This window comes from Apodemus sylvaticus, chromosome 1, assembly GCF_947179515.1.
Source record: "Apodemus sylvaticus chromosome 1, mApoSyl1.1, whole genome shotgun sequence".
Classification (NCBI taxonomy): domain Eukaryota; kingdom Metazoa; phylum Chordata; class Mammalia; order Rodentia; family Muridae; genus Apodemus; species Apodemus sylvaticus.
The window spans coordinates 178,257,682-178,285,310 of NC_067472.1; the positions used below are offsets into that span (position 1 = coordinate 178,257,682).

General features: G+C 46.9%; 1 protein-coding gene across 1 annotated transcript; it reads right to left on the reverse strand.

Annotated features, from left to right (window-relative positions):
* Positions 1–2,260: 2,260 nt before the first annotated feature.
* Positions 2,261–25,032, reverse strand: Slc7a9 (solute carrier family 7 member 9). The gene is made up of 12 exons (XM_052179203.1): positions 24,946–25,032; positions 22,316–22,463; positions 21,254–21,496; positions 20,710–20,835; positions 20,215–20,314; positions 19,258–19,302; positions 18,621–18,744; positions 17,746–17,849; positions 8,881–8,977; positions 7,938–8,087; positions 5,376–5,550; positions 2,261–2,325 (listed from the first exon to the last, which is right to left on the reverse strand). Exons 1-12 carry the CDS (start codon positions 25,030–25,032, stop codon positions 2,261–2,263), a joined length of 1,464 nt encoding a protein of 487 aa, XP_052035163.1.
* Between the last annotated feature and the right edge of the window lie 2,597 nt (positions 25,033–27,629).

Genomic DNA, 27,629 nt, shown 5'->3' on the forward strand with positions numbered 1-27,629 from the left:
TTTTGAGACAGGGTTTCTCTGTGTAGCCTGGCTGTCCTGGAACTCACTCTGTAGACCAGGCTGGTCTTGAACTCAGAAATCTGCCTGCCTCTGCCTTCCAAGTGCTGGGATTAAAGGCGTGTGCCACCACTGCCTGGCAGCTAGATAGCTTCTAAGAGATGCAAAGTGACTTCTTTTCCCAAAGACAGGATACACTTGCCTCAGCTCAGTAGGACCAAATGACTTACAGGACCCTGGGCAGAACTAACTTTCAGAAATGCTGACATAGCTTGTAGTTAACCTTCAGAACCCCCAGATGAGGTGAATCCTGAGACCAGTGATGGCAACTTTGACTGCAGCTGAACCATCCTGGTTAGGCAAATGGGTGTGTGTAGTTCTCATTGAAATGTCACTGAAATAATGGATCTTTACAAGCCAGTGTCTTAGCATTTCAGCATTAGTCTCCCTAGAAGTGACAAAGGCCTGGATGAGACAGCACTGCTGAATGACTACCTCCAAGCACTTAATCCTCTTTATGTCAGAAAGGATGAATATCCCAAGAAGCGCCCATGCCTATAATTCCAGCATTTGAGAGGTGGAGACAGGAGGACCAAGAAGTGTCAGCCTGGGCTTTATAAGAACCAGTGTCAAAAAAGAAAAAAAAAATGAGGAAAAAATAAAAAGAAACACAGATGTCAAGACTTCTGTAACCCCAGGAGTGAGCCGCTGCACAGTCGAGGCTAACTCTCTTGTCTCTCTGTGCCAGGGGCAGCAGGGCTGGGCCCACACTGGTTCTTGGTTTTCTTATCTGTAAAATAAGACCCGAGCACATGCAGCCCAAGAGAGTCCAGGGTGTTGTGGGGTGGGCACATGGCTTTCACAGCGCCTGAGAAGGGTCAGACCTGTGGCAGCAATCAGAGACTGCTCGGCATGGGCAGCTACCAGGAGGACATCCTTTTCGCTGCTCTGACTCTTGGGTTGATAGGCCAGTATCAGAGTGGCCATAATGCAGAGTAGCTCTCGAGACAGCAGAAAGCATGATGTCTTACTGGAACAATTCAACTGTAAGGCAGGTGTGGTCAGTGTCCATTTATACGGAGGCTGGTCCACCCAGCTGGTGGAGGGCTGTGGTGGCAGTGAACACTGAGAGCAAGCGGCAGGCTGTCCCAGAAGACGCAAGGAAATGGGACACAGCTCTGTTTACATCATTTTTTCAGGTGGTCAGATTTTCCAAATACTTAAACCCCTAAGCAATATCTTGTAGCACATGGGAGGCTGACTATGCAAACATCAGCTATTGCTTTTCTGTATTATGTTAAACTGTACTGATTGAGGTAAATTTCTGAAATGTGACATGGAAATACTTGAAGAGTTTGTGCTTTAGAATTGCTCCCATACGATATGAGCATCTTTGCAGCGGTTATCAATAAAGCTCCAGTGTAAGGTTGTTCAGTTTTTCGTTCTGTGTCGAATACAAATGAACATCACACTTTCTAGAAAGTAAAATGCCAGCAAAGGCAGCAAGTCAGGATGCATGTGATGCTGACCCCAGTGGAGATGCCTTGGACAGTGGCAGAGGACACCAACCAGCTATGTACAGCACAGGGTAAAAAAATGGGAGTGGTAGTACCGTGCTGAGGACAAGGAGGAAAGCAAGTTCAACCCTGCCAGTGATCTGTGAGCAGCAGCTTATGTGTGTGTGGACTGAGTTGAGTTTAGAGGTCGCTGGTTGTCTGTGGTAACAAGCACAGAGCCTTGCCTGTGCTAGGCAAGTGCTAAAGCCTGAGCTGCCTGCCGCCCAGCCCCACTTCATTCGGTTAGGTAGCGTGCCTTAGTGTTTATTATTTAGCCCTTCTGCAATGGGCATGCTGTTATGCAGCCTTCCGTAGCCATCCATCCTGTGGGGTAAGGGGTAATGTCTCCTGGTAACTTAGGGGTTTCTGTTTTGTTGTTTGTTTGAGACAGGGTCTCAATATAGTCCTGGCTGGCCTGGAACTCAGTCTGTAGACTAGGCTGGTCTCTTAAGTCACAGAGGTCCACCTCCCTGTGCTAGGATTAGAGGCATGTGCCACCACATCCAGCACTCCTGATAATGTCAGAAAATATATCTTACCTCTATTTAAGACCCTTAACTCACAGAATTATGGATAGCTAAAAATAATAATATTAAACAAATATCTGAATACGTTTTCATTAAGAAAAACACCAGGAAGAAATAACCACAAATAATTGCTTACAAAAATAAATTGATCACAGCTTTGGGCTACGAGTGATGGACCTTTTACTCTGGGTCCTTTTCTGGTGGGACAACTTCCATCAGCATCTGCAGGTGCTTGGTGACCGGCCCTGGAACAGAGAAGCCAAGACATAGGTGCAGTTAGAGCAGAACGGCCAGGAGGCTTCACTGTTCTGACGCAGTGAGGTGGCATCGGCTAGACCCTGCATTACGGGCAACTGAAGTCCGCATTCAGAACTGCCCTAATCACTGAATGGGCTCTTCAGAGATAGGTTACTTCCTAACAAAGAACTACATACTCTGTGACTCGATCATGTGTATCCGCTGTAAAGCATGGATGAATATGAAGGAACCAAGATGACATTTTGCTTAAAATACAAATTGTTCACAGTGTTTGTGGTTTGTTTGTTAAGACAAGGTCTTGCTGTGTAGCCCAGGCTGACCTCAGTCAAACTCAACGATTCTGCTTCAGCTTCCTGATAGTCATTTTATAGCAATTTGTCCTCAGGCCTTAGCAGATGGCACAGTGAGCACCTTGGTTCTCAGCTGCAACCTAGCCGACTGTCCTTAGCTTTCGCAGAAAGCTTTGCTCTCTCTGAAGAGGTTAGGGGCTAGGGATCCCAGGAAAGGGAAAGAGCATACTTTACTTTGGTCAACAGGAAATAAATTCCCCCTCTTGTTCTTGCATCCCTGTGAGGTAAGTTCGGCACCAGCTTTAACGGCTGAGTTAGCATGGGCAGAAAGCAGCACCTCTCAAGCTGAAGGTCGCTTCCCCATCTGCAGCTCCACCTGCTGTCAACTCTAAGGCCTTGTCTTAAGTGCCAGGTATTCAACAGGGAAAGGCCAGACATTCTACAACATACCCAAATCTTTGGGACACAATGAAAGCAGTGCTAAGAGGAAAACTCATAGCCCTGAGTGCCTCCAAAAAGAAAATGGAGAGAGCATACATTACCAGCTTAATGACACACCTGAAAGCCCTGGAACAAAAAGAAGCTATTTCACCCAGGAGGAGTAGAAGACAGGAAATCATCAAACTCAGGGCTGAAATCAATCAAGTGGAAACAAAGAGAACCATACAAAGAATCAACAAGTCCAGGAGCTGGTTCTTTGAGAAAATCAACAAGATAGATAAACCCTTAGCCAGACTGACCAAAGGGCACGGAGAAAGTATCCAAATTAACAAAATTACAAATGAAAAGGGAGATATTACAACAGAAACTGAGGAAATCCAAAAAATCATCAGATCCTACTACAAAAGCCTATACTCAACTGGAGAATCTGGAAGAAATGGACAATTTCCTTGACAGATACCAAATACCAAAATTAAATCAGGACCAAATAGATCATCTAAACAGTCCCATAACCCCTAAAGAAATAGAAGGGGGGGCTGGAGAGATGGCTCAGCGGGTAAGAGCACCGACTGCTCTTCCAAAGGTCCTGAGTTCAAATCCCAGCAACCACATGATGGCTCACAACCATCCGTAATGAGATCTGACGCCCGCTTCTGGTGTGTCTGAGGACAGCTACAGTGTACTTACATATAATAAATAAATAAATCTTAAAAAAAAAAAAAAAGAAATAGAAGGGGTCATAGAAAGTCTTCCAACCAAAAAAAGCACAGGACCAGATGGTCTCAGTGCAGAATTCTATCAGACCTTCAAAGAAGACCTAACACCAATACTCTTCAAACTATTCCACAAAATAGAAACAGAAGGAACCCTACCCAATTCCTTCTACGAAGCCACAATTACGCTGATACCAAAACCACACAAAGATCCAACAAAGAAAGAAAACTTCAGACCAATCTCCCTTATGAACATCGATGCAAAAATACTCAATAAAATTCTTGCCAACCGAATCCAAGAACACATCAAAATGATCATCCACCATGATCAAGTAGGCTTTATCCCAGGGATGCAGGGTTGGTTCAATATACAGAAATCCATCAATTCAATCCACTACATAAACAAACTCAAAGAAAAAAACCACATGGTCATTTCATTGGATGCTGAAAAAGCATTCGACATTCTACTTAAAAGGTAGGTTTTTCAAAGCCCTGCAGTGGTGGTACACGCCTTTAATCCCAGCACTTGAAAGGTAGAAGCAGGCAGATTTCCATGAGTTCAAGGCCACAGAGTGAGTCCAAGTCAGCCAGAGCTACACAGAAAAATAAGTAAATAAGTAAAACAGGTTTTCTTTTTTGTTTCTGTTGAAATGGGCTCTCTGTGTAACCTGCCAACCTCTGCCCCAGTACTTCGATCCCAGTCATGCACTGTCCATCCGAAGAGGCATCTTTTATCACAGTCACTCAGTTAACATTAAGTGGCTGTAGTACACAACACCCTGTGCTTGATCCAGGGTTAAACTGCGCAACCCAATCCCTGTCCTTAAGGAACACTGTACAGTGAGGACACAAGACGGTTCCATCACTACCTGCTGCTTAGGAGCCTTGAATCTCGAGTTTCTTGGGACTGAATCTGCTCTATAGCAAAACACTAAATATGATAGGCTTTAAAGTAAAGCACAGCCTTTAAAGTAAAGCACAGCCGAGTGCAGAGACACACCTGTAACCCAGCACTGGGAAGGCTGCGGCAGGAAGACCAAGAGTTGGCATGCCAGCCTAGGCTACATCATGAGACCCTGACTCAAAACAAAACCAAGTACAGTTCTGTTACTGTTATTGGGCACCTTACTTTCCATTTAGAAACAGAAAGCTAATGCAACTAGCTTTTTAAAACATTTGCCCAAACAGCTAAGGACCAGGACAGCAGAACACAGGGACCTGTGGCTGAGGAAGGGGTTGGGGGGTTGGATTCAGGCCTTTGTCCTATACCTGGTTATTGTTCTAGCTATCACTTTGGCCTCAAAATAGCAATAACAGTAAAGGCCATGCTCTGAAAGACCTCATCTGATGAAGCTGCATAGATGCTTGTAAACTACACCCTCAGTGTGGTCTTCATGGGAAACTGTTAGCAGTGAATGTCTTTGGCAATATACAGTGGTGCTTTTACTGCCTCCTTGTAGTGATTGATAGGAACAGAGGACAACAAGGGTGGGTCCAGAGGCAACAAGGGAGTGTGCAGTTCTGAAGAGGAAATGCTATATGCTGAGTCCTTGAGTGGGTGCGCTTTCCTTACACTCTTCTTCTGATACTTACTGGAGATTTTCTGGGCCCATCCAAACTTGTAGTGGACAAAAAGGAAGTAAAATATAAGTCCACTAAGTATGAACAACACACAGTAGAGATACTCCCAGGCCGGCTTGCTGATGATTGGAGCCAGAATCAAGAAAACAGACACGAGAATCACAACAATCGGGATGAAGATGGGCACCTGCAAGCAGAAGAGCACAGGTGGGTGCGGTGCAGCTCCTGGTTCCTGGTTAGAGGGAACAAGGCGGGCGTGGGGAAGCCTGGCACAACTTGGCTCATCCTTTCCACTCTCCTGTCTTTGTCTTGTCTTTACTAGAATGTGGAAAAGCAGATGCTTCAGTTGAATGTAAAGTTTGCCTCTCTACCAAATTAAAGCTTCCTGCTTTCAACTTCCATCCCCCCTCACTGCCCACGCCCCATCAGATTAGAGACACTAGACGTTGATGCCACGCAGTGTCCAACTCTAGCTCTGTGTGACCTTTTTCTCCACATGTGAAGGCTCACTTCCTGCAAATAGGTGAAAGGAGGATCTCTTTGGCTAGAACGCCATAGGACAGTCCCATCTGACCACCCACGTGCCCTTGAGGTGGGCAGCGAGCTTGCTCAGATCGTGGTGGGCGTGTCTAAGCTTGAACCAGGCTGCACTCCACCTTGCTTTAGTCTTCAGACCTTCGGTTGCTTTCACCAGGGATGGGTCTGGGCCTGCTGCAGACTAAGGTGGGTGTTTCCAAGCTGCCTGTTCCTGTGTTTGGCTCTGTTTTTCCTGCCGCTTTGTGAATACAGTTGCTGTTAAGTTGGTAAGTGGGCTTCTTAGCTGCTCTCTCATAGCTATGCATTCTGTCTTTTATCATTGAGTTGGCATTTGTTGTTTGTCTTAAGCAATGCTTTGAGTCTGGGTACTTATCCAAGAAGATCACAACCTATTTTCTATTTATTCCTTTGCCTGATATTTCTCTCTCTCTACTTCCTCTCTCTGTAGCTCCCTTCACCCCAAGACAAGGTCTCATATAGATAGATGTATTCTTGTTGGACTGAGCTCACAGCAATCTTCCGGGTCTGCTTCTGAGTGCTGTGATGGCAGGAAGACCTCCTGCATCCCTCCATGGGGTCTGATCTTCCGGCTCAGTTTGACTGGACAGTAGATGCTGATGTGTATTTCGGTAACATGGCATTGTCTTCTGGTCCACGTGTGGTCAAAGGGATCTGATGCTGATATTGTCTTTTCCCCCTACTCTAGAAATGACTTGGGGATGGAGGCGGGACAAAAAAGAAGTGGATGCCCAAGGCATTTTTAAAGTTCCATAATTTGCACCAGAAAACATTTTGTTGCCTGCACTAGCTCTGGCCTTCCCCTTGAAGTGTGTGCATTTTGCTGTTGGCTGAATAGTGGAGTTCTACCTCTAACCACCCTCCCTCCCCTGGGTTGGACGGCCTAAGAACTAACTGCCCTTTCCCAGGGATTCTTTTTTATACCTGAGGTAGAACATGTTTTCTGTTTGGCATACTCATTTGCCCTCAAACACTCTTAATTTTGTCTGGTACTTTTCCCTCTCCTTCCAGTTCCTGGTACCTTGCATGCTCCTTAGAGATATTCTTTCCTGGTGCTTCCTGATGTGCTTTGATGTTCAGGTGTAACATGGACTCCCTAGGGACTTCCTTCCCAGCTGTGCCCTGATGCTCTTCTGTATTTTATGTCTCCAGCTGCTGTTGTCTTCCATCGCTCTAGAAATGCCTATGGCCTGGAAAGGACGCTTTGTGGGGAATCCTAAGACTCTGGCAGGAGAATGTAGTTATATCGCTCTTGCACTTCCACTAGTGAGCACCACCCAGTGTGCCCATCCTAGAGCATATGGGTGCTGGGTAACTGGGGCTTCCATCGTCCCTAGTCTTGGGTTGTGGGGATCACCAATTTTCTCATGTGGTGATGATGCTGGCTATGAGATTTTCCCCTTGGGTATTTTATTGCTGTGTTTTTATGAGGGGGTTTGTGAAGACTACTGCCACCATGGTCTTGCCTGCTGGAGATGCTAAATGAACCCTAGATGTGGAGGGTAAACAGCTGAGATTCAACTAGACCATCAGACAGACAGCTCTAAACAACAGAACCCTAAGTTAACTGAGCCCTCCTTACTCTGCTCCTACCCGCTGCAGCCTCCTTTTGCCTACATCTTTCTTAGATTGGTGCTTATCCACTTCCAGAAGCATAAAGTAACATGGTTGTTCATCCTATTTCCCCACAGGTACGTAGGCATGCATCAGCCTGTGGACATGGAAGGGCTGAAGCACACCTTACACACAGGCTAGGATTAGAGCCATTTCCAAAGTCCTCATCAATGTGTAAGCATGTCGGAGAGGCCAGGGCCTGTCATAACTGGGTACCAGTGGGATACAGGTCCTCTCTACAGCTTGATGAGTGCCCCAGTGACTGCATGGATCATAAGCTGTGTTTGAGTTGAGCGGGGGACGCTCAACAGCAGAGCAGTCGGGATGAAGAGCATTTAAAATGACTCCCTTCCAGTTCTTTCCAGAAACCAAAACTGCTGTGACAATGATCACAGACTGACTTACCTTGATGGGCCTCTCTAGGTCTTTCCTTGTGAATCTCATTACAATGAGTCCCAGGATTGTCATACCATAAAACAGCCATGCAGCAAAGCTGAAATAATTGACTAAGGAGTTGATGTCCCCAGGAATGATGTAAATGATGGCTATTATACCCTAGTAGGAAGAAGAGTCATGTTTTAGGTTGCCAGTGCACACAGACATTGTCCCTGTTCTCACAGAAGGCTGAGGGAGCAGCTATTCCTACATAGACTTCCTCTGTCTCCCATCAGGCTGGCTCAGCCTGGCCCACTGTGGTATCTGTTGTCAAGGCTCCACAGAAAGAACGTGGACAAGCTTTGAGTCTATGAAGTTGTGTCCTTGGATATGTGTGCTCTTACATGCATACATGTCTTGCTCTATAATCCAGGCTGACCTGAAACTTGTGATCCTCCTGCCTCAGCCTCCTGAGTGCTGGGTATAGACTACCATGTCTGACCTAAAGTCATTTTGTACACCAGCTTTATAAGGGTAACTTTAACAGCAAAGTTTTTACTATGATGAAATTCAGGTCTGGTCATGACTGAATTTGTGGCCTGGTCCTTGACTTGGGATCCCAGTTTCTGGGTCTGTTTACTTGTCTTCAGATAAGTGTGGAAATGGACATGAGTGGAGTTAGTGTTTTGGCCCTGAGCCAAGCCTACATATCCTTCAAGATAGCACAGCCATGAGGGATGATCCAAGTCAACAGGCTGAGGCCAGAGGCTGTTAGCAACCACCACGAAGGCCTTATTCCCTTCCCTGAAGCTGGCATTCTGAGCAGGGCACAGAAGCTTGGAGAATTCTGGGTTGTGTCAAGAAGCTTCACTCTCTCAGAAAGCCTGGGTTCAGCAGCACAGTTCTATTGGATCTCCTGTCAAAAGAGACACCTTCACTTTCTGCTGCAGTCTGGGGTGGAAGCCATACTTACATAAAATATGAGGGCAGGGGCCGGCGTGAGGCGCTTGACGCTGATGTAGGACAGCACCTTAAGCATGTGGCCTTCCCGGCCCGCCACGTAGATGAGCCTGAAAGAACAATGCAGGGAACAAAGAGGACACTGAAGTCACCACCAGCAAGGCCATCTTCAGGTAGTGTCCTCTGGAAGGGGCTGGAGGGTGAGCTCGTGTGATGGTTAGCTGCACCTGTGAGGAACTCATCCAGCATTCTGTTATCATGGAAGTCATTTGGGCAGGGACAGGGGAGATGTGGTTTATGAGTAGATACCTGATCAACTCCCAAGACATATGCAAGGAAAAAAATGTAAAAACTAGACCAGGGTGTGGAGCTCAGAGCATAATTGCCTGTGACTCTAGTTCAAGGAAATCTGACACCTTTGGCACACACACACACACAGGGAGGGAAGGAGGGAGGGAGAGAGAGAGAGAGGAGAGAGAGAGAGAGGAGAGAGGAGAGAGAGAGGAGAGAGAGAGGAGAGAGAGGGGAGAGAGAGAGGAGAGAGAGGGGAGAGGGGGGAGAGAGGGGGAGAGAAGTCAAATGGGGGCTGTAGAGATGGCTCAGTAGTTAAAGGATGCATACGGCTCTTGCAGAGGACCCAACTGGAATTGCCAGCACACATTCTGGGTGAGTCACAACAGCCTGTAACTGCAGTTTCAGGGGACTCAGATGCCTCTTGTGTCTGCGGGTCCATATGTACATACTCACATGTACGTGCTGACACACAGACATGTACTTGAGCATAAAAATCTAAACAGTATTTCTCAAATATTAATGGCAATAAAGACCACAATTTCTAGCTATACTTTAGTAAAATTACACAGGCTAAAGATATCTACCCAGAACTCTTTGGCTCTTTGAAATATGATCATAATTTAGGAAGAGGTACTGTCTATAAAAAGACCTATGTTTCCTTTGATAAGAGAAATATGTACAAAATTTTCCTAATTTTGTAAGCAACTCAGAAAATCAGCCAAGTTTTATTTAATATACTAGTGCTTTTTTCTTTATGATACAGATGAAATCAGGACTTTGCTTATGCTGAGTACAGGCTCTGCCACTGAGCCACATCCTTACCAATACTGCTACTTTAACTTTATAAAGATAGGCTCTACTTTTCTCTCCCAAATACATAATTGGGGCTCTATAATCTAAATAAACTTGTAGGGTTTCTATTAACAAAAGATCAAAACTCAAGTTATTATTATTGCAATTCTATTCTTAGAAATTTACCCAAGGTGAAAATATGCTCCATATAAAAAATATATGCATGTAAAATACAAGGATGGGTGTTCACATCAACACTATACTTAACTGCCAAAAACAGAAATAACCCAAAGGTTTAGATGGTGGTATACTATTTACTATACAGTGGAGTACTACTCAGCAAGGAAAGGAAATGCTCGGATATACTGTAATCAGACGAACTCAAGAGAATGCTGTCTTGAGTCAGTTACAAACATCATTCAAATGTAAGGTCAAGCAAGCCCAGTTATGGAGGCAGAAAGCAGATCTGCCCAAGGCTAGAGATGGGGTAACAAAAATCTTTATTAAAAACTTTTAGAGGATCGAGCGGTGGTGGCACACGCCTTTAAACCCAGCAACTTGGAAAGCAGAGACAGGCAGATTTCTGAGTTGGAGGCCAGCCTGGTCTACAGAGTGAGTTCCAGGATAGCCAGGCCTATATAGAGAAACCCTGACTCAGAAAAAAAAAAAAAAAAAAAAAAAAAAGACAACAACAAAACAAACTTTTAGAGGGCTCAAACTGAAGAATGGAATTCAAGTGAGCTGCAGCCAAGATAGAAGTAACTAAGATGAAGACAACTTCGAGTTTGTCCTACTGGGATGGAAACTTTGGGATCACATATAAGCAGTTCCTGGAGCTAAAAAAGCACTTCAAGGCAGACTGGTGTCCTAAAGAGGAAATTGGAGGCCTTGGCTAACAAACTCACACTGACAAAAGGACTCATTAGTTCTCCAAGAAAAGGCATGAAATGAAGTTCAGTCTAATGCCCGAAAGAATTGGAAAATGTACAAATACCACTGGACACAAAGGGGGACCACCAGGCAGATGATCCCCGAGGAGTCCTCTCAGAATGACCCTGGACTCTCTGATGCTTCAGAAGCCTTGAGGCTCACACTCTCTTCTGGGTACCAAGCAGAGTTGGCATGTCACAGGATTTTGGACTCCCTAGAGTAGGCTCTTTTTAATGTTTTTTCAACCTCCTTGTTAGGGCAGGGGTTTGTTGTGATTTCTGTCTATTGAAGGTACATTAATCATAAAGTTTGCATTTATAGAAATGAAACTCTTAGAGGAGATATATTTTAGAACAGTTGTAGTTGATGCTTGCATGACTTTATATTTACAAGAGGTAAAATGACAAGAGCAAAAATCTTAGGGAACTTGTAACAGCACAGATGTCAAAACTATCTGTAAACTAGGTGTGGTGGTGCATACCTTTAATCCTAGCACTGGAGAGGCAGAGGCAGGCATATCTCTGTGAGTTTGAGACTAGCCTAGTCTACATAGTTCCAGAGTAGATAGTTAGCTAGCTAGACTAGTAGTCTGGCTAGCTAGAGTCTCAGGATATTCATTTCTATATACACTACCAAAAAACTATTTGAAAATGACATTTAAAGACTAGATGTCAGAATAGCATGAAAGAATATGGAGTGCTTTTGAATAAACATGACAAAAGATGTTCAAAAACTTAAAAAAACACCTTAGGGGGAATCACAGTTTATGCCCTTGAGTTAGAAGGACAGAATGAGGGCTGGAGAGATGGCTCAGACGTTAAGAGCACCAACTACTCTTCCAAAGGTTCTGAGTTCAATTCCTAGCAACCATATGGTGGCTCACAACCATTTATAATGGGGTCTGGTGCCCTCTTCTGGTGTGTCTGAAGAGAGCAATGGTGGTGTACTCGTGTATAAAATAAATCTTTAAAATTAAAAAAAAAAAAAGGATGATGTACCAAGGCCAGAAAGAATGTCTCACTAAATGCACAAGACAGAGCTGTATTATATATATTCAATAAAATGTGTACTGAAAGAGGCAGGAGAGAAACACAAACACCTGTGTAAACAGTGGACCCAGTGAAGTACCAGCAGATTTCTCAGCAGGAGGCGCAGGAGGAGGGGCTGCTAAGACTGTTCAGTGGGAAAAGGCCCTGTCAACCAGTGTGCCCTGGAACCCATATGATGGAGAGAACTAACTCCCAGATGTTATCCTCTTACCACACCACACACTGACACACATGTGGCCTTTGTGCACCCATACTCAATGCACACTAATGTAATTTTTTATAAAGCCAAGAGAGCTTGGAATGAGGCCTTCAAAGTACTAAAAGATGATTGTCAACCTACATTACTGCATCCAGCAAAGATACTATCATAATTGGAGGCAGAAAGCAGAAAGCGTCCTAAAAATAAAGGGACTCCTGACCACTGAGTCAACTCTACGAATGATACTTGAAGGAATCTTTCATACTGAAGGGAGATATGACTGCACCCATGAGGCTACAGGAAAGAACAATCCCTGCTAGAATAATCAGAAGACTGAAAACCATCAAACACTACAAAACCAGAAAAATGGCAGGCGCACATTCCAATGACTGAACATATATGGTCTCAATTCCTTAAAAGACACAAGTTAGCAGATTGCATCAAAAGGGAGGACTCATGCCAGGTATGATGGCACATACCACTAACTCAGGAGGCAGAGGTAGGTGGTGTGGGTTCAAGCACAACCTGGTGTGTATACTGAGTGACAGGACAACCAGGGCAATGTAGGAAAACCCTGTCTCAATAAATTTCAAAGAAGCAGGAATCATCTCCCTATTGGCTCTGAGAAATGCTTCTCGCCATAAAAAGCAAGAAAAGGTAGGGGAAATAAGCAGGTATTACTGTTCTCACATGTGACAGAGTAGACTTCAAACTAAGAAGAAACAAAGAAGGTCACTTGATACTAAGCAAGCCCATAAGTCAACAGCAAGGAAGAAAACAGAACACACACAAATGGGTGGGACTGAAGCAACATGCTGTTGAATGGTGGGTGAGCTTACTGAAAAAACCTGGCACTGCAGAGTTGGCTGGGCAGTTAAGAGCACTGACTGCTCTTCCAAAGGTCCTGAGTGTGATTCCCAGCAACCATGAGGCGGCTCACAACCATCTGTAATGGGATCCAAAGCCACCTTCTGATGTGTCTGGAGACAGCTATAGTGTACTCATATACATAAATCTTTTTTTAAAATTTTAATGTAAAAATTCCTAACTTCAATACGCCACTTCCACTAATTTAAAAGTTATCCTAACAAAAATACAGAAAAATATTGGGATTAAATGGCACCATAGAATAAAGAGAGTAGTTATCTAGAATATTCTGTTAAATGGAGCAAACCACATTCTTCTCAATGACCCATGGAACTTTATTTAAAATAGACTACATGTTAGGACATAAAAAAAAAGTCCTAACAAATATAGGAAAGTTGCAAATTCCTTGCATTCTGTATAACCACAACAGTAAGACAAAACTATGACTACACCAATGCATGGAGATTAAGCAACCCACAGTTGAATTGGGGGGGGGGTCATAGAAGAAATGAAAAATGTAAACATTCCTAATATCAAATGAAAGAACAACACACCAAAGTCTTAACAATACAATGAAGATACTCTGTAAGGGAAACAGATGACTCTAATGCCTACATTAAGAAATCAGACCAGTCTGAGCAGGTGGTACACACCTTTAATCTCAACACTTGGGAGGCAGAGAGGGGGATATCTGATTTCCAGGCCAGCCTGATCTACAGAGTTCTAGGACAATCAAGGCTATGCAGAGAAACCCTGAGAGAGAGAGAGGGAGAGGGAGAAGGAAAGGGGGAGAGGGGGAGAGAGAGAGGGGGGGGGAGGGAGGGAGGGAGGGAGAGAGGGAGGGAGAGGGAGAAGAAGAGGGAGGGAGGAGGGAGAGGAAGGGAGGGGGAGAAGGGGGAGGGAGGAGAGAGGAGGGAGGAGGAGAAGAAGTAAAGAGAAGAAGAAAAACAGAAAAACCAGAGAGAGGCTAGTAAGATAAGTAAGAGCACTTACTGCTCTACAGAGGCCCTGGGTTCAGTTCTCAGCACCACCCTACATGTTGGTTCACAACCATCTACAGCTCCAGTTCCAAGGGATCTGACACCTGACCACCATGGGACCTTGTATGCATGTGATACACATAAACACACACACACACACACACACACACACACACAGGGTTTTGTTTAGAGGTCCTAAAAACATTCACTGGAGAAAATACAGCCCCCTAAACTAGGAAAAATGGATATCTATATGTAGAAGAATAAAACTAGATTTTCGACTCTCAATCTATACAAAAATCAACTCCATGGCTAGGTAGGTGACTGAAACAGTAAAATGACTACTGTCACGTATGAGAACTTGAGTTTGGTTTCCAGCATCCATATTAAAACAAACAGGCACCAAATGTGTGATGGTGGCATAGCTGCTATGGGGATGACCAACCACTCTTACTGGATGAGAGGCAACTTCCACAGAAAGGAATCTAGTCCTAACACACCATAGCACTCTCAGGCTTAAATGGAGATGCTTCTGTTTGCAATGGATGGAGGTGAATTCAGAGATGCAGGATGCCCAAGATGCTCAGAATGAGACAGACTCAACTCTTAACAGGATAGTTAAAGGTTCAGGATACACTGCAAGAGTGACTGGAAACAATATATAATCTGGCCAGGCAGGGGTGATGCACACCTTTAATCCCAGCACTTGGAAGGCAGAGTCAGGCAGATCTCTGAGTTTGAGTCCATCCTGAACTACAGAGTGAGTTCCAGGACAGTCAGAGCTATACAGAGAAACCCTACCTTGAAAAACCAAAAGAAAGAAGAAAGATAAAATCTGGAAGATACGAAGAAGGGCTGTATTTCTTCTCAGTATGTCTCAAATTGTCTTCAATTGTCTCAAATGTGGTCTCAGTGCAGCTGCAGCTGCCTACCCTGGGCCTGCATAAGACAGGCCCTGCCAACAGTTTATCTCAGGTTGGGAAGGGACTGGGGACCGTACCCCTTCCTGAACTATTGGCAACTGATGGATTCTGTAGGAGAGGAAGACATTTTCAGTTACATTCTTACTCAACCAGGCTCCACTGCTGGCTTCCAAACACAGTCTCTCAAATGACCCTGGCCAATACTACATGGACTGGGAAAGGGAACTAGAAGGGTGCGGTTCAAAGGGTGTGAGCAGTAACAATAATGCAGTATGTGCATATATGAAATTTCAAAAAACAAATTTAACAAAAGTTGAGGGGAGGAAAGCCAGGCACGGTGGCAAATGCCTAACTCCAGTACTGGGGGGGTGGGGTGGAGAGCAGGATCAACTCCTAGTGGATCAAAGACCTTAATATAAGACATGAGGTGGGCTGGTGAGATGGCTCAGTGGTTAAGAGCACTGGCAGCTCTTCCAGAGGTCCTGAGTTCAGTTTTCAATTCCCACCAACCACATGGTGTCTCACAACCCTCTATGGGGGATCTGATGCCCTCTTCAGGCAGGTAGATGTATATGCAGCAGAGTATTCCTACATTAAATTATATATATAAAAGGTAAGGAAACACTTGAAGAAATAAACATAAATAAAGTAAGGACTTTCTGAAAAAGACTAGTCAAGTCTTGTTTCCTAATCAAAGAAAATGAAAACTGACAAATGGAAAATAGTGCTGATCAAAGCCTTCTGCACAGCAAAGGAAAACAGTTAATGGGATGAAAAGGAAGACCACAAAATGGGATAAAATCTTGGCCAGCCACACACCTGACAGTGAATTAATGTCTAGAATACACAAATCACTTAAAAATTAGCTAGGAAACAATTTTTAAAAAGGGATATTGAATAAAGAATTCTTGGAAGAAATACAAACAGCTAATAAGCACTTTAAATAATGTTTAACAAGCCGGGCAGTGATGGTACACACCTTTAATCCCAGTACCTGGGAGGCAGAGGCAGGCAGATCTCTGTGAGTTCAAGGCCAGCCAGGTCTATGGAGCAAGTTCCAAGACAGCCAGAGCTACACAGAGAACCCCTGTCTACACAAGACAGCCAGGGCTACACAGAGAACCCCTGTCTACAAACAGCACGTTCAGCACACTCGGTCGGGTGGGAAGATGGCTCACCAGATGAAAAGCCTGCTGTCAGGCCTAGCAGCGGAGTTTGCCTCTGGGGCTCACACTGTGAAAGGGGAGAGGTGGCCCCTGAAACTTGAACTGACCTCTCCACGTGTGTTGCAGCATTTGCATGCCTGCACAGACACACATGGGCACACACACAAGTGTCAACAAAACCGTTTTTAATTTTCTTATGGAAAAAAGTGTTCAGCATCCTTAGCCATGGCAGAATGCAACAGAAAACTATTTTGAGATTCCATTTGTTCCAGTCAAGATGACCATAGGAAAACAAACTTCAACAATGCTGGCAAAGATGTTGGGAAAGAGGAACCCTTATTCACTATCAGTGGGATTGTAAATTGGGACGGTCCCTGGAAATCTGGGTGAGTCTCCTCAGAAAACTCAAAGCAGATCTTCCATACATCCCAGCCCAAACACTCCTGGTAAATCCTGAGGGACTCTTGGATCCAACTACAGAGAGATGTGTTTACATGTCTACTGCTGCTTTGTTGATGCATATTTCAAAACTGCTAAGAGTTGGTGTGAAATGCTCTCAGCAGAAAGAAACCAGTAAGCGTGCAATGGTGTGAGTGATGAATAGGTTAATTTGCTCATTCTACAATATATCCAGGCATCGGAACATCACAGTGTAGCGCAGAAACACATGCAATTAGTTGCTAATTAGAAAACATAATTCACACATAAATATCAAGATCCTAGACTAGTCGAAAATGTTTTTCTTTCCCCTCCCTCCCTCCCTTCCTTCCTCCCTCCCTTCCTCCCTCCCTCCCTTCCTCCCTCCCTCCCTCTTCCTCCCCTTCTCCCCGCTCCTTTTCCTCCTTGTTAGGGATGGAACACAGAACCTGGAGAAAGTTGGGGGCTAGCCCTTATACACACTTCCCTGTAGCTTTAGCAGAATTATTTTCTAGTATGGACTCACTTTTAACGTGATATTGGGTAGCACCACTTGGAAGTCTATCCATTCAGAGCACTACCCTGGGCAAAGATATGTCCCAGAATGTTCCCCACAGCAGTGTTCATAGAAACAACTCATGCTTGGCCCATCACCAGGGGTTTAGTTGAAGCATGTACCTCGCAAAGAGAAACAGCACAGCCAGCAGGATCTAGAGAGTGGCAAACTACGCCTGCTCATGTGACTAGTCACACAGCTGATTGGAGCTCCAGAGAACTGAGCTATAACAGACTGATAATAGCCTGCGAGCTTACAGCCATTAACATCTGTCCACTTATAGGAAAGCCTGTCAATTCCTGGTCAAGTCTGTGCAGACAGTAACATGACAGAAGGAATTATCTGGGAAGAAACATGCAAAGTAGAAAGTGCCAAGTGTAAGCCAAGCCTTGTTCTCCTAGTGACCCCTCCCTCTCCCTTGTCCTAAAGTTGCAAGGTTCCCTAGCTTAGAGCCCAGGACCGCTGGAGTGCACATGCCATGCCCGATTCCATCCAGCAAGGTTGTCCACCCCTTCCTGACTACTTTACTTTGAGGATCAAGCCACTTTCCTTGTCTAGACTTCAGAGTTTGTCCACATGGACCCAGCATGCTCCAGGTTCAGCCCCAATGTGGGGTTTAACCTAGCAGAGGGCCTTAAGGATGTAGGGGGTCCATCACTGACTTTCTTGTCCTCTGAGAGTATGACAAGGAGGGGGGCACCCTACCTGCCCGCGGTAAAGCAGGTCCCGTTAGCAGCACCAATGGTTGAAAATGCCACAAAAAGTGGGACTACCCAAGATGCTGGATAGAGAACGCGGTCTCCGAAGGTCTGCAGAAAAGCAGAGTACCGTCCTGAGAGATCTCACTGGGTACCCACGGCCCAATGTCATCCCACTGTGCACAGCCTCTGGGGCCCTCTACTGGAGAAAAGGGAGAAGCCTTGAGAGCAGCCCAGTCTGCTGGTGACAGGGCTCTTGCCCACCACCCTGGCATCTGTCAGTTACCTCACTGTCCTGACCCCCACTTGCTGGCCCTACTTCTTCTCACCTCAGTTTCCTAGCTCTACCTCACCTCCCTGGACATACCTCGCTTATTTCTTGATCCTAGCTCACGTCACTGACTTCCAGGCCCCACCTCACCTGAATTACCTCACTTCCTGGCCCCACCTCACCTTAATTACCTCACTTCCTGGACCTGCTTCATCCTAATCACCTTGCTTCCTAGCATCTGCCTTGTTTACTTTGTTGATCCCCTCACCAGGCATGGCCTTATTTCAACTGCCAGTCTCAGGGATCATAGGCCTTTCTACATCCTAGGTGCCCTGGTTCCCTTACTCAGCTTAGATCCCACAACCCATTACTGAAGTCACCTCACCTCACTCAGTGCACTCTTCTCCTTCCTTCCTCTGAGGACTCCAGCCCAGGGTCCTTCAGTCATTGCTACGTGCAGCTGGGAGGGAAGCTGAGGACCCAGGAGCCGCAGCCTGCTGCATGTTGAGAGTCTCAACCACTGCCCTTGGCCCCCAGCCTAGATAAATGCCCAGTCCATCGGCTCTGAGTCTCCCTCCTTCCAAAGGCTACTTACTGTGTCAGCCACTTACCACAGCCACAGCCTGGGACTGCAAGAGCTCCGTTGGGGTCATCACTGTGAAGTAGGCAATATTCATGAGGATGTAGCATACAGTCACCAGAGGAATCCCAATGACAATGGCCATGGGCAGGTTTCTGAAAAGGACAAAGACACAGGATTCCAGAATCACACCAGAGCATCATGTGAAACTGGTACTATTGAGATGAACATCTGGTCTATTTCCTCCTTCCTCTTCACCCTGCTTCTACTTCGAAGAAGCCCCAACAGAGACAAAAGACATTTCCAAAGGATACTCCAGGGCAGGAGATTGAATACCTTAAAGCAAAATAAAGCAGAGATTTAAAAAAAAAAAGTCAATATCCTTCCTTCCGATTATCAACCATGCCACTGCCCAACAGAGACGGACTAATGGGATAATGAGCACAGAGGATACTGTTGTTTACTCAGTGACAGGGCATAGCCCAGTGGTAGAGCACTTGCCCAGAATGCTAAAGGCCCTGCCCACAGGTGTCAGGGGTGGAACTGACTGAGTAGAAGAGGCTCATGGAATAACAGAACAGTGGAAAGAGGCAGCAGTTCCACTTTCTGCCCACAGAGGAGAAATATGCTGTGGGAGCATCAGCTCCTGCCCCATGTAATGCTCTTACCTGTAAGGGTTTCTAAGCTCTTCGGTGATATAGTTGAGTTGGTTCCTGGACAAAGAAAAGTAACAAGGATGACACTATGATGTGCTACATGACTCTCTTGGCTAGGTTTGTGGAGCAATGATAAATGTTGGCTCATTTTAAATTTTCTACTGTAGGACAGAAAGACATGACTCAACATCAGTGTCTACCTAGAATCCCCCAGTGAAGGGCTGGGGGCGTGGCTCAGTGGTAGAGCCCTGCCTAGAATCCACAATGAGAGGCTGGGGGTGTGGCTCAGTGGTAGAGCCCCTGCCAATCCCCCAGTGAGGGACTGGGGGTGTGGCTCAGAAATAAAATGATTTCCAAGCATATACAAAGCCCTAGGTTCCATTCTCAAGCATTAAAAATAGAGTAAAATAAAATATAGCAAGGAGTACTGAGTGATGAAGGAAAAAAAAGGCCAAAAAAGCTTTCCACACCAGTGCAGGGTAACTTCTGCTCCCTAGGTCCGGGTGGTGACAGGTCTTCCTTGCAACTGCCAAGAGGTAGTTTTCTGTTACGGGGTTAAGTCTTTGCTCTCTGTGGAAATCATGTGAATTTCCAAGAATACTCAAGGTACTTTGAAAATCTGGAAAGAGGGTGAAAGAAGAATGAACCTTCTGCCTCTATTCAGCTCAGATGGCATTTTCCAAATAAAGATTCTACACAAGGCTTCACCAACTCACTAGGCATTGTCAGGGGCTGGTGCTGGTTGCAGGCTAGGAAAGGGTTAAGGGTCTTGACCCCATGATCTCATCCATGGTGTCACAAGGACATAGGAAGGTCAGGGTTTGAGCACTTCATGTAAAAGAGCTGTGAAGATGGAGCTAAAGGTGTTGCTGGGGCCCGGAAAGGGGACATCTTGCTCTTTATAGCTGCTGAAATCAAAGCGTCGCCAAGACCCCACTAGTGGACTTGGAATGTTTCAGGAGCACTTACCACCCATCGTAGGCCCACAGTCCGTTGTAAAATGCCAGGCTGATGGCGCCCACAGAGGTCTGTGTACCCTCAAAAGAGTTCTGAAAGTTCTTTACATTTCCTGAAATTAAACCAGACAGTGCAGCGTGAATGTCAGCTGGCCAGACACTGATATCATTCTCCTCTCTACCAGAAAGAAGGGTATGACCCATGACCCACTTATGAAAGGAACCAAAAACTACGCATGATAGTACATGTCTGTCATCCCAGCACTCAGGATATTGAGGCAGGAGCATCATAAGTTAGAGGCAAGCCTAGGCTATATGGTAAGTTCCTATATCATCAATCAATCAGTCAACCAACCATCTAACCAACCAACCAATCAATCAATCAATGCCAACAAGGAAGTGCAAATATATAAACCATAAAACACACATGCTAGTGGGCAAGACTGCTCCAGGAGACAAGAAGTCACAGGCTGAGTGGAGCCTGCTCTCCCAGCCTGCCGCACCTCACCTTGGGCCAGGAAGACCAGTCCACTGATGATGATGATGGCCACGATCACCATCTTGGCTGCCGTGAAGACATTCTGGACATAGCTGCCAAGCCGCACGCTCAGCGCATTCACTGTAGTGATAAGCACTGGAAGGCCCAAGTCGAGTAACATTTTGTATTCATGGTTTTTCCCAAAGTCCTGGGAATCCCTCCTTTTCTATTTCCCCCCACTTCCCACCCTCAGGGAAGGGGGTAGAATTGAAAAAAACTAGCTCTAACAACTTCAAGACACACCAACGTTGACCCTCGAAATCAAGCCCAATCTCAGACTGTGAAGGAGAACCAGCCAGGCAGGTCCTGAACAAGGAAAGCCCAGGATAGCCCCCTTCCTGCGGCTCCCATAGACCTGAATATTTGCCCAACATCTGCTGGGATAGCCACCCCTGCAGGCCTGCTGTCCTGGGGAAGAAAGAGCCAAGACCAGAGGTCCCAAGACATCAGCAATTCAGGCCGCCCCTGTCCCCACCCCTTCTGTCCCACCCCCCTCCCCCAATCTGGTACTCACAGATGGCAGCAGCAGCCAGGAGTTTCACTACCACAGCAGGAGGCTTGCAGCCTGAGTAAAAGGCCGCACACACATACTCCGAAAAGCTGAGGCAGATGATGGCGAATGATGAGGGCTTCATGACGATCAGGCTGGTCCAGGAGAACAGGTAGGCAGGGATGGGACCAAAGGCCTCCATCAGATAGGGGTACTCACCCCCTGACTTGGTGATCATTGTGCCAAGCTCTGCAAAGCACAGAGCACCTGGAACACAGAAGGGAGCCCCTCCTTATGAGGCTCCATCCTATTCCACAGGGCTTCCTCTTTTGGAGACTCACATTCTAAACAGCCCAGTCCCGGCTGCTGGACCTTTAATTGCAGTCAGATTCACCCTTATTTGCCACACACCCACTGTGAGGAACCCAGCTGGGCATGGTGGTGCAAGCCTATAATCCCAACACTTAGGACCTTTTCTGGGGAATCCTACCCCACATACCCTGTACCTGGAGAAGGTCAAATAGTCCTTGGCAGACCTCGGGCCCCAGCAAATACCTGGATTCCTGGAACACTTCTCCATGCAAAGGAGGTATCCCCAGTACTTCAAAGTCTAGCCAACGAAACCTCACCCTAAGAAGAATCACTTCCCACTCTCCAAACGTCTATAAATACCCCAGGTTCACCCTGAATAAAGTACATGTGTACAAGCACACCTGGAATAAAGGTATGTGCACGAGATAAGATTCTCTGAGAGAGCTGTTTCATTGATGACCGTCAGAGAAGGCCTTTGTCTAAAAGAGCTGTAGCACTAAGATCCTCAGAGAACACATGCGCGCGCGCACACACACACACACACACACACACTCCCAACCATATCAGGACCCTGCAGAACCATCCCCGTCCTGGGGCTCCACTCCATCCTTCCAGCCTAGTGTGCAGTGGTGTCTAGACACCCTGAGAGGGAAGAACCACAGCTGCACCTGGCAACATGCATACCACAGTTCGGGACCAGCCTGGGCTAACAAGTGAGACCCTGTGCTTATGTGGCTTGTCTCCACACTTGATGGAGTGAGTCACCGCTATTACCCAGTGTAGCCAGGATTCCACAGGCTGCCCATATGATGAGACAGGGCCCCACAGATTCTGTGTTGGCCAGCACAGACTTGGGGGAGATGAAGATCCCGGAGCCAATGATGGTGCCCACGATGATACAGATGCCACTGAGAAGACCCACCTGCATGTACAAGAATAGAACTAATTCTACCAGTCAGGAGTCCACAGGGCCAGAGGTGATTCCCCCAACCCCAGTGCGGCCAGAAGAACGCAGATGGATTTGTGCCCCAGGCACACCCACCCTGTGCTGCTGCCACGGAGCACCGGGCCACTTTCCTTACACCGAGGCATCAGAACTGCCCCATGCTCTGGCTATACCGTCTCACACCCACTTCACTGGGCAGGAGGGTGGAATCGAGGCAGACAGCCAGGAAGACAAAGCATAGCTTGATTCCTGCCTTTCATGTAAACACTGATCTGGTCAACGGACTTCCAGAAAGAAGAGCCACCAGACCGGAACAGACTTCTTCAGTGGGTGCGGGTAACCAGCATGCCCAGCATGGGGAAGCTGAGGCTTGACTTCAAGGCCAGCCTGGGCTACCTAGTGAGAGAGAGAGAGAGAAAGAGAGAGAGAGAGAGAGAGAGAGAGGAAGAAGAAGGAGGAGGAGGAAGAGAAGGAGGAGAAGGAGGAGGAAGGAAGGAAGGAAGGAAGGAAAGGAAAGGAAAGGAAAGGAAAGGAAAAAGTAAAAGAAAAAGAAAAAGAAGAAGAAAGAGAAAGAGAAAGAGAAAGAGAAAGAGAAAAAGAAAAAGAAAAAGAAAAAGAAAAAGAAAGGAAAGTTTCCCACTATCAAGATAAGACTCAAAGACTGAGTCCTGTCACATGAACAGTAGGGATCTCCCAGGAGCAGAACACTGGTGACACTGACAAAATTTCCTATGATGACACTTCAGTGGCCCGAGCTTTCTAGGAAAAATTTTTTTTTTAGGAAGGCAGCCGAGTGGCTCAGGCCTGAAATCCCAGCACTTGTGAGGTAGAGGCAGGAGGGTCACAAGTTTGAGGTCAGCCTTGGCTGTGGCGAACTGGAAGCCTTTCCTACATGAGATCCTGTCTCCAAAAGAAAAAAAAAAGCGGGGGGGGGGGGGGAATCTGCACATTTTATTTTGAGTAAACGTAATACCAATTAATGAGTCAAAAAACTAAGTAAAATTACAAAATAAAGATAAAAGCTGCCGCAGGTGTCTACTTAATACCGCTGGCCCTTGGAGGCTGCCCAGGGCTCTGCAAACACAAATGGAGACCCAGGAGGAGCAAGACCAGCTTCCATGCAGCTTTCGGCTGAGCCAGGCTGCCTTTCCTTCCACCTCCCAGGGTGTGGGCTTGTCTCACTGCAGACGCCAGAACCTTCCTCCATCAGAGAGACTGGTAGCTTCCAAGTTGGACATCAGGAGCCATTCAGCATCTGACTGTCTGAGTGAAGACACCTGGGGTTTTATTGCTATGCTGGGTGGCTGCAGGGTCATGGGGGTCCCAAGAAGACACTGCTGGGACTCCAACTGGCAGGGAGGACAATGTCATCGTCCAGAGCCTGGCCGCTGGGGACAGACTCCCGTGCTGAGCCTCGGTTGGGATATATTATCCCCCGCCAGGCCACATAGCTTCAAGTCATCCCTCTCCAGACCCTCTACCTGCGAGGCAGCGGGACCCAACGATCCCACCCATGCCTCAGTTGCCCAGTGTTGCCCTTGAAGCCATGTGGAGTTCAAAACCTATCTTGAGCGGCTCTGGAACCCTGGTTCCTCATCCATGAGCCTAAAAGGCTTCCTGGCCCTTCTTGTTTGGCTCCTGCTCTGCCTGCATACCTGGGACAGGTGTCGAGTGGTGTACCCAGCTCCAGTCCTCCTCCATCCACTCTTACCCTGGAACTCAGCCTTCCCCCAGCATCTCCATGCATTCAGCTGGTCCCGCCTGTCAGCTCCTCCCCGCTAGCTTGGGCTCTCTGGTGCTGGAAGCACAACCATTCCCAGCACCACAGCTGGGACAGATGAGGGCCAGCTGTGGTAAGAGGCTGGAGGCCTAGGGGAACCAGGCATCAGAGGACTCTCTCATTCTTTTCGAAAAAACCATTGGTGTACAGGCTCCCTGTAAGCTTAGATGGCTTGCTAACACAGAGAAACGTGTGCATGGGTCTTAAGTATATATACATGAACTTCAAAGGAGCTTACTAAATTTACTGGTGGGTGTGGAAGAGGCAAGTCCAGATAACTGTTCATTTTATAATGTATGAAAGTCAGCCAGGGTGTGGAGGGCCAACATAGCAGTTAAGAGTGAGCACTACTCTGAGGATCTAAGTTCGATTCCCCGAATCCCTCATAGTGACTCACAACTGCTGTGGTTACAGCTCCAAGAAGACCTGACACACAGACTGTAAAAACAACAGCAACAACATTGCCAGGCATGGTGCTGGCATGTACTGCTTGCCTGTCATCTCAAGTCTCGGGGTGCTGAGGCAGAAGACTCTTGCGTTCAAGGCCACGCAGAGCTACATAGCGAAACCTTGGTTCAGTAAGCAAACAAGCAAGCCATCGTGTGCTTCTTCTAGGGACCAGTGGGGCCAACACTGCTCAACACTGGTTGGCCAACCCCAACCCTGCCAACCCCTCACCTCTTTCTGGAGACTTGTAGTCTTGGGTTCAGTACTGTGGATGGATTTCTCATCCTCTCTCCGCCTCCTCGGGCTAGTCTCCTCCATTGTTGCCCTCTGCTAGCTCCAGGGGCTGAAAGGAGAGTCTCTTGAGTCAGCAGGTACAAACAATATGCAAGGGGAAAGAGGGAGCAGGTGAGTTTTAACCAGGTCTTTCTCAGGCTTGGGCATCTAGGTGGTTTTCCAAAAGCCAGGAGCTGCTCCCTCCGAGGAAGGCACAGTCCTCCATCTCCTCAAGAATCCTCTGCTCCACTCCAGGATACATGCTGTCCAAGCGACAGAGCTTCCCATTGCTCTTCCAAAGTTATCTTGTATCCCACTACTCCCTGCGCCCCTACATTTAAAATATGCTCTACTTCCATGACCCAACGTCACTATTTCTCAAAACTAAATAAAGGCATTGTTACATATTACATGCGTATTAATGCATACCTGTACTCCTAGCACAGGGGTCGTTGAAGTAGGAAATGGTAAGCTCAAGTCTAGCCTGGGCTACCCAGCAAGTCAAGACAACCTGGGATACATGGAAAGACTCTGTCTTTAAAAGAAAAAAGAAAGAAAGAAAAAAGATAAATAAAGTAAACCAAGAACTGAAACATACTGAAACGTCCTAAGGCAGGGATGATTTGCTGGAGTAAACCAGCTCAACCTACAACATACAGAGAGGTGATGGTGGTACCCTGTGTCTAAAGACCCCAGGCTGACAGAAGCAGGCCTTACCTTTGCCGGTGATGCTCACTCAGCTGACCACCACCCAGCCTGAAACTGTAGGGCCAAGCCCCAGGACGGGCCATGTCTTGTGCCTAGGCGTGGAGGAAGCCAAACGGTACAGAGGTCAACAGAGGTAATTATTAAACACCCACCTCCCCCCTTTTATTTTCCTTCGAAGCAACAAAGCCCTCATAGACACCGCCAGACCCAAAACAGGAGGATCAGAGAAGTCCTGCTTTCCCCCAGGAACATTTGGCTTTATCTGCGCCTAGATCCTTTTGTAAAAAAGCAGATTCTTCTAGATCAGCTACTTCCTGAGAGGAGAAATACCTTCAGCGAGCTGAAAAGGAAACCGCTCAGAGAACTGGGGAACTCACAGAGATAAACTTTGGAACCAGCCATATCTTGCTGGGCTGGCTCTGGAGACTCAAAGTGCTGAATCTGTAACTTCCTTTCCCAGAGGTTTTGCTGCCTCCCAGGAATTTCCTTCTGGGAGTCCTGGTGTCCCAGAGGGAACTGGCAGGAGGTTGGGTGAGGCCTTCCCACCAAAGTCTGGAGGGCTCCAACAGGGTGCTCCATTTCACCTGGACTCCAGCCAAGTGCCCTCAGGTTCCTGTCACATGCTGTTCAAGGAACCCAGGACTTGATCGCTGGACCATAGAGAGGGAAAGGAACACAAAGAGTAGTCCTTTGATCTTCAATTCCCTCAAGGGAAAACCGGGCCAGACAGAGCCAGCAACAGGAAGGCTCTACAGATAGGATCCAATCCTGAATCTCCCCCATCAGAGTGGGAGGAGCCAGAGCTCCCCTGGCTGGGCTCAGCGGGGGTCTTGGCTACTAGTCCCACAAGCCTCAACCACCCATTTTTCTCGCTGCAGCACTGGAGCTGAAGCTGTAGCTGAGTGGGCAGGAGCCAGCAAGACCTCCTCTCTCCAGCCCCAGAGCTCCTCATTTAACTGTTACAGCACCAACTCCCCCAGGGTAAGATCTAACAACGTCCTCGAGAGTGGGACGGTTCTGAAGGTCAGGGCAAGAGTTATGGGGTTGGGGGTGGGGGAACATATTTTTCTGGGTCCTCTTTTGTGACCTGCAGGAGGACAAGGGATGCCAATGTCCCAGAGCCAGGGCACTGACTGAGAGGTGGAGTTGTTTTGTTTGCGTTTAGTTTTTATTTTAGTTTTAAAAGCTGGTGGGAGTTTCAATGCCCCCAAGCCCTTCCCTTGATGTGGTTATCTGAACCCTTGGCTCTCAGAGTTTCACAGTCAGACTTTCTTGGGTTTCTGTGTCCTTCTCTGGACACCCAGTGAAATCCGCTTGCTTGCTGGAGACACTCTTTACTTGCCACTGGCTCTGAAGCCACCCCTCCCCCATTGTCCTGCCCTCCCCCAGTGCAGTGAATCTTGGGTGGCTATACCTCAGAGCCCGCCTGCTTTCCCTTTTCTTTTGTGTATAATCTTGAACTCGCATGCCAAAGAGTGTGAGGCCGGAGGTCAACCTCAACCTTGAGGGTATTTGTGTGGATGTGTGCTGTGCATATGTGTGGAGGTCAGAGGACAACTTTTGGCTCTTGCTACCAAGCCTGATAACCTGAGTTGGATCCCTGGGACCCTACTTGGTTGTTGTTGTTGTCGTTGTTGTGAGACTGTCTCTTGCTGAGCTGAAGCTTATGGATGAGGCCAAGCCAGTGCTGAGTCCCAGCCATCCCCCTGCTCCATGCTTCCCAGGGGAAGGGGAATTGAACTTAGCTCCTCCTGCCTGAGGGCAAAATGGGTACTTGTATGTGGCATATCTGCATGTGGATATCCACCCAGAATAAAGAGTCATGCGGTGGTGGCGCACGCCTTTAATCGCAGCACTCGGGAAGCAGAGGCAGGAGGATCTCTGAGTTTGAGGCCAGCCTGGTCTACAGAGTGAGTTGCAGGACAGCCAGGGTT